This window comes from Nicotiana attenuata, unplaced genomic scaffold (assembly GCF_001879085.1).
Source record: "Nicotiana attenuata strain UT unplaced genomic scaffold, NIATTr2, whole genome shotgun sequence".
Lineage (NCBI taxonomy): Eukaryota > Viridiplantae > Streptophyta > Magnoliopsida > Solanales > Solanaceae > Nicotiana > Nicotiana attenuata.
The window spans coordinates 308,033-315,351 of record NW_017671073.1 but is presented as its reverse complement, the minus strand read 5'-3'; the positions used below and the strand labels follow the sequence as shown (position 1 = coordinate 315,351).

Below are 7,319 nucleotides of genomic sequence, written 5' to 3'. Positions count from 1 at the left end.
AACCCCCCCCCCCCCTTTTTTTTTTTCTTGTTTCTGTGATTTTGATAGATAGAAGATAAGAGATCCTTTTGTGTTCTGATTGATTTTGATAAGGACTCTTTGGTTGCAGTATTTGAGATTTTGTTTAGATAGTTGACTTTTTTGATTGATGGGTGGAAAGAGTTCAAGAGAGGATAGTTGGAGGCAAACTTCATCAACTCGATCTTCTTGGAATCAATATAATTATCCTCAAACTCAATCATCTTATCCACAGCAAGATAGTTACAACTACCCACCATCCCACCAGCAGCAGCAGGCTGTTCCTTCCTATGCACCTCCACCACCCCAACAGAATTATCCTCCTCCACCACCCCAACAACAGAATTATCCTTCTCATGTTCCAAAACCTAGACTTGATCGGAGATACTCCAGAATTGCCGACAATTATTCTTCCCTGGATGAGGTATGTATGAATTAGAATTACTCTTACCTTTTGTTACATGTATTTGTCTGCTGCCTACCCGTTGGGCTTTACTAGTATTAACCTTGTGGTTTGTGAAATTAGCACTTTAGGAACACTGAGTTTGTTGTTGTTGTTGGCGCCTATATATGTGTAAGTTTTTTTGATGACCATGGTTTCCAGATCAACGCAGCTGCTAAGTAACTCTACCTGCCAAGGTTTGGATGGATGAGAAGAAATCACCTGGTGTTTCTTCCTTCGGTGCAATTTCAACTTTAGGACCTCATGGTCTCAACCTACTCAATTGACCACCCGACCATACCCTTGGGTGTATTCACTAATTTAGTACAAATAATTGATGTCGAACCCATTAAATCAAATGAGTTGTGGTAGAATCCTAAACTCGATCCCATAAAGTTCTCTTGCGTCCCCCTCTAGGTACATGGAGTCTTTCTTATCCTATTCCTTGTACGTGTATGCTAGCACTTAAACTTTTTAAAAGCGGTTTTGTCATCAAATGCTTAAGTAAGACTACAGCTGAAAATAGAAGGTAAAAGGGTGAGAATGATGGACTAGATAACTGCAGTGGCGAAAAAAGAAGATGACCTCTGATAAGCTTTCCTTTCATGTTTGGCGTGAATCTATTGGTGTTTAGTTCTGACTGTAGCGTCAGAATCACATAAAATAGGAGTAAGCCTCGGGACTTTTGAAGATTTTCAGTAACATGAACCGTATTGGTTGTCATTTGTCAAAAATCACGGGGTAGCAAGACAGAGTATGACACTATAAGTGGTTTGAAGTTGCTTTTCGTAACTGCATCCTCCAGCCTGCCAAAACTGTGTTGCCTATTCTGTGTTATCTTGCAAATATCTAGAACTATGCTTGTTGATTCTTATTTACCCTTTCAGAGATTTGCCTAGATAAGAACTAAAATTCTGTTCGGCCTTATCTGGGGAAGTTGCCTCCTGAAGGCTTTTGCCCTTAACTAGTTTGAAGCATCAATCTTTAAATGTGTCGCTTTTCTAAATCAACCCGAGGGATCTCAATGTCTCTGGATGTTCCCAAATGAGGATCTCTGGCACGCCAAAGTCTAGAAATACAGGCAGGAAGAAAGAAGTCCAAAAAGATTAGCAGTACTTTCACTAGTCTCAGTCTTTAGTGGAACATGTCTTATCCACAGTTTAGAAAGCTGGAAACAATTGACACGTTATGAATGTTGTAGGGAAGTTGGAATGATCATTGAATTTAGTGGAACATGACTTATCCATATTCCAGAAAGTTGGAAACTTGACACATTGTGAATGTTGTAGGAAAATGGGAATGATAAATGAATTAGAATGAACCAAATTTAGAGGATAGTGCCTTTTTCGGTAGTGTCAAATTAATCCTAAGGAGATGGATTCAGTTGGTACTATAAGGTGAAGAGAGAGATTGGTACATGGTAAAGTGAGGGAAAAACAATCTGAAAGAGATACAACTAGAAATGGTTTTACATCTTTGCTGAATGTCAATATTGGATTAGTTGAGTTGAGAGATTCCTGTCAGTGCACTCACTCTTTCTCTTGTAGAAAGAGATAAAAAGTTTTTTCCTTCATAAGTTAGGATAACTTTGACTAAATTTATTAGTTGAAAGGTTTCAGTGTCACAAGCTGACAGATGAGCCCTGGACTTGCAAATATTTACCAAGTGGGAGAGTTTTATGTATTCATGCCTCCTTTGACGACACTCAGACAACAATTGGGTAGATGTGTTGAATAGTGACAAAAAGCATCGAACCCCGTCTCCTATGCACTCTTTTAGGTGTAACATAAGGTTTCATTTGGGGGTGCAATACTTTCTCTTTATCTTCCATACTTCCTTTTAACATGTAATTTTTAGCCTTACAGATGTAAATATTGGATCCTAATTTTGATGGCTCCTGTTTTAAGTACTTTCGCCTATGCTCTTCACCTCTTACACATGATCAAAATATGACATTGTTCTGTAATCAGGTGACTGAAGCCCTTGCACGAGAGGGCTTGGAGTCTTCAAATCTAATTGTGGGTATTGATTTCACCAAGAGCAATGAATGGACAGGTTAAGCTCTGACTCTTCCCTCTGCTGCTGCCTCTCTGGTTAGCTGTATGCGATATTTTATTTTACAATTGAATATACTGAAGTGGGTCTGTGCTCTTTTTTAGGTAAGAGGTCTTTTGGTGGTCGAAGCCTGCATCACATCGGGCAGAATTTGAACCCATATGAGCAAGCAATTTCTATAATTGGAAAGACCTTGGCCGCATTTGATGAGGATAACTTAATTCCGTGTTTTGGATTCGGAGATGGTATTCTAAAATCCTCTTCTTCTTTTTTTTTACCCATAAAACTTTCTTTTTGTGGGATTTTCTCACAAGATTAATTTTTTGTTCCATGTGGATAACTTCTTACAGCGTCAACTCATGATCAAGATGTATTCAGTTTCTTTCCCGATGAAAGATTTTGTAATGGTTTTGAGGAAGTTCTGTCTCGTTACAGAGAAATTGTCCCCGAGCTAAAGCTTGCAGGTATATACTCTACTAGAGACAATTGTACACCAGCTTTAGACACGGTAATTTATTGGGTTTATTTAGGCACCTTCTCATATTGTTACAGGACCAACATCATTTGCCCCGGTCATTGAAATGGCCATGACAATAGTTGAGCAGAGTGGTGGACAGTACCATGTTCTAGTAATCATTGCAGATGGGCAGGTATTGTCTTTATCAATATTATGCAAATACAAAGACAAGAGCAAGAAAAATAGCACACTGACAAATAGCTTAGCTTTAGTTGTATAGTGAGTGAGTGAGTTAGATGTCCTTGTTGGTTGTCATATTTTTGTATTTTAAGTGTATATTAAATCTTTGCATTATGTTCTCTATCTCCCTAGGTAACTAGAAGTGTTGATACTGGACATGGGCAATTAAGTCCACAGGAGCAGAAAACAGTTGATGCAATCGTACTAGCAAGGTCCTTGTTACTAATTTCCTTTCGCTTTTTTTTTTTTTTTTTTTTTTTTTTTGGTGTGTGCTAGTAATTTTTTTTGGTTATGTTACTTGCTGCTGCCTTTTCATTCTTATACTCAATTGGCGGAGTGCATTGTCTTATTTCATGCAGCAAGTTTCCCTTGTCAATTATACTGGTTGGGGTTGGCGATGGACCTTGGGATATGATGAAGGAATTTGATGATAATATTCCTGCTCGGGATTTTGATAATTTCCAGGTTGGTGGTGGTGGTCTAGATTGTGGCATATATTCTTTTCTAGAACATTTTCCTTTGATGTTTCTTAATTGCGATTTTTTCCTATTAGTTTGTCAATTTCACGGAGATCATGGCCAAAAATGTATCTCAAACTCGAAAGGAGACTGAGTTTGCTCTTTCAGCATTGATGGAAATCCCTACACAATATAAAGCAACCATGATGCTTAACTTACTGGGGTCAGATCTCGCTCTGCTTATTTATTCATCTATTTGTTTGTTTTCATTCTGCTATACATTTCTCCACACTTCTCCTGTCAAGTTATAGGTGATGACATCTTCTAATTGCTTAATTGCAGTGGACAAAGTGGAACATCTCCTGGTAGGGTAGCTCTTCCCCCTCCTATGTATGGGGCAACATCTGTCGGTGGTCCGAAGACCTCCCGTGCAGCGAGTTTTCAGCAGCCCACAAGCCCTTATTACGGTTATGGAAAGCCTGCTGATGCACCTCCGCATTTTCAGCAGACTCCAAGTTCGTATTATGATCACACTCGCTCAGTTGACACTGCTCCATCTGCTCCCAGCTCTCCCTACATTGCTCCATCTGCTACCACCTCCTCTACATACGACAATCAGGTATGCATTTGCTTTATACTGCTGCATTTTTTTGCTGCATTTACAAATTATTATTATGACTAATGAAACAGTGTAAGTTGTCTGAAATGAATGTGTTTCTTCGTTGTGCAGGTTTGCCCCATTTGCCTTACTAACCCAAAAGACATGGCCTTTGGCTGTGGGCATCAGGTAAACAACTTTCCTTTCTCCTTACTGTAAAAGTAACCAGATGTGTTTGGGAGATTAAGCCTTTTATGAGTTAACAATTTGGTGTTCTTTGATGCAGACATGTTGCGAGTGCGGGAGAGCGCTTGAAAATTGCCCTATATGTCGAAGTTCAATTCAAACCCGAATAAAGCTCTACTGAGTTGCTTGTTTTGCTCTGATTCCTTTTGATGCTCCTGCCTGCAATTCTTTGTCAGTTTGGATGTGAAAAATTGGTGGTGATGCTGATTTTTTTATTTGTTGGATAGGGCTTTGGCATTGCGCTAACACGATTTCCTTCTTCTGTACATTGTTTGATTCTTGATTGTACTTATTTTTGCCAATTATACTTACAATATTAGAAGCTTATGATCCCCAGTATAAAAATATTTGTAAATCATTTGTTCATTGTCATATGTTGTGCCCTTTTAGAGTCTTTTGGGATGGTGTGGAAACCTTGTCCTCCTGTTGGTTGCATGTATGGTTGGCTTATGGACAATTGGCCCTCGATCCAAATGTAACATGCTGCTTCAAGACCTAATGCAGTTTTAAAATGGTTTAGTGACTATACTTTCACTAGTAGCCTTCTCCGTGGTCGGACAGTAAGGCAAACAGCGCAAAGTGTCTGGAAGTACAGGGGAACGTTCGTTTGCTGGTAGAAAGCATGTGCAATAAGCCAAATATATTAGCTTTGAAATTGTCTTAGACAATTAGATAAGAGTCCGTTTGGATTGACTTATTTTAAGTGTTTTTAAGCCAAAATTGCTTTTGAGTCATTTTGTAGTGTTTGGATAAAGTAAAAAATGCTTTTAAGCACTTGTTTTTAAGCTAAAATGAAAAAAAAAAAAAAAAAACTAGAATTCCTAACTTATGGTTTATGCTTAAAAGTCACTTAAAATAAGTCCATCCTAACGGGCTCTAAATGTTGTTCAAGTTGGAGCACCTTTTGGTTCAAAAATGTGATTGGTGTTAGGATCTAAATGTTGTTCAAGTTGGAGCACCTTTTGGTTCAAAAATGTGATTGGTGTTAGGATCTAAATGTTGTTCAAGTTGGAGCACCTTTTGGTTCAAAAATGTGATTGGAGTTTCACAAATAGCCAGTCATATTCATTTGTTACTTTTTCTAGTCATATACATTGATTATATATAACTATACACATATAATACATAAATTATATATATATTATATATCCAATTGCTATTTTTAGTTTAAGTGATTGAATGGACGACTATTTAGGTTAATTCTTCTTTAATAGATGAAAAATACAACGGGAGTTGGTTTTTCTTCTTCTTTTTGGTTATCCATGTCTCGTGGTTAAAAGATAAGATTTGGCAAATACAATAAAGGGAATTACGATACGAGATCTTTTGTTCTTTTCTTTTTCTATTACTCCTTGTAAAAGGTGCTTGATTTAAACACCGGTATACCGGCCGTCTTGTAGAACAAATACAATAAAGGGAGTTACTATACTCCTAATTTAGATTTTAAGAGTCTCACTTGTCATTTCAATAATTTGTGTAATTTGACCTACTCTTACATATTTATGAATGATAATTAAAAAAAAGATCGATAGCCAGCCGTCTTGTGGGCTGCTGCAATCAAACCGGATCATAATGTGGCGTAAAGACGAATAATTTTCATAAGCTTCATCTTTTGGTAGCAATTAGCTATCTATAGATACCATTTGCTATATTACGGATTATAGATACCTTTTGTGTGGTTATAAGATGTATTTGATGTATTTAAGCTATTGTACTCATGAATACAGTAGCAAAAAAAGGCGTGAATCAGGGAAGTCCAGCTAATCAGTTGTTGTATTCGACTGTATTCGATTGTATTCATGGAGTGAAACATCGGATTACAGCTGTACAGATTATTGTATTCAATTGTATTCGACTGTATACACGGCGTGAAATAGGAGATTACATTATTTTTAAAACGGAAAGTGAATCAATTAACATAGTAGACTCCTAATATAACTCAACAAACTCAATTATAACACACAAATTTTATATTTTCAGTTATAAAAAAAATTCTCAACCGAAAAATACCCCAAAAACATAGCAATCTTCAGAGAAATTATATAATACATCTGAATACATAAATTATATTAATTAAAAAAAACATATGAATACATTTATGGCATATAGCGAGACAGTGAATATAATGAAATACATATAATACAGCGGGATACATTGAAATACAATGAAAAAAAAGACAGTGAATACAATAAAATACATGGAATACAACGAGATACATTGAATTACAATGAAAAAAAAAGACAATGAATACAATGAAATACATGAAAATACATTGAAATATATTAACAGAAAATCAAGTTGCTCAGCCCCAAACTCCGTCGTCTTTGTTGAAGAACAAACCCTAATTTCCGGCGCATCCGCCGTTCACCGGAAGCTGGTAGTGAAAACACGACCCAATGGAGATTGTGGAGAGTGTGAGGACGGGTTTTCTTGCAGGAGTGCTTACGCGCGACCTTACGTTTTCTTCCGCTTGCTATTAACCACGAAATCAAGGAAAACATTGTTTGGTTGCCGGTGTTACAAATAAAACACGACCCAAATTCTTATTGCACAATTTGAGAACTAAGAAATTGATTCAGAATGATGGGTTGCTATTAACAGGGCTGAGCAAGAAATTGATGGGTTGCACAATTTGAGAACTAAGAAATTGATTCGAGAGATCACTGTTGTGTGGAGCAGAAATATGGCGTTGAGAGATAACCATGGAGAAATATGGCGTTGAGAGAAGGGGGGGGGGGGGGGGGGGGTAANAAAAATAAGTACGAAAAGTGTATTTTATGGGCTTTAAAGGAGTAGGAACGATTA

The 7,319-nt window shown here is 37.2% G+C and overlaps 1 protein-coding gene across 2 annotated transcripts in view; it reads left to right on the top strand.

Moving 5' to 3' along the window:
- The window catches only part of LOC109205693 (E3 ubiquitin-protein ligase RGLG2-like), a 5,819-nt gene extending 782 nt beyond the window's left edge, over positions 1 to 5,037 (top strand). For both annotated transcript variants that reach the window (XM_019368433.1, XM_019368434.1), the window contains exons 2-12: positions 110 to 442; positions 2,431 to 2,515; positions 2,620 to 2,760; positions 2,866 to 2,979; positions 3,068 to 3,165; positions 3,345 to 3,424; positions 3,572 to 3,677; positions 3,766 to 3,893; positions 4,013 to 4,289; positions 4,401 to 4,457; positions 4,555 to 5,037. In XM_019368433.1, the coding sequence (XP_019223978.1) occupies positions 149 to 442; positions 2,431 to 2,515; positions 2,620 to 2,760; positions 2,866 to 2,979; positions 3,068 to 3,165; positions 3,345 to 3,424; positions 3,572 to 3,677; positions 3,766 to 3,893; positions 4,013 to 4,289; positions 4,401 to 4,457; positions 4,555 to 4,635 (1,461 nt within the window). In that variant the 5' untranslated portion in view covers positions 110 to 148 and the 3' untranslated portion in view covers positions 4,636 to 5,037. The remainder of the gene's footprint in view (positions 1 to 109; positions 443 to 2,430; positions 2,516 to 2,619; positions 2,761 to 2,865; positions 2,980 to 3,067; positions 3,166 to 3,344; positions 3,425 to 3,571; positions 3,678 to 3,765; positions 3,894 to 4,012; positions 4,290 to 4,400; positions 4,458 to 4,554) is intronic.
- The last annotated feature ends 2,282 nt before the right edge of the window (positions 5,038 to 7,319 follow it).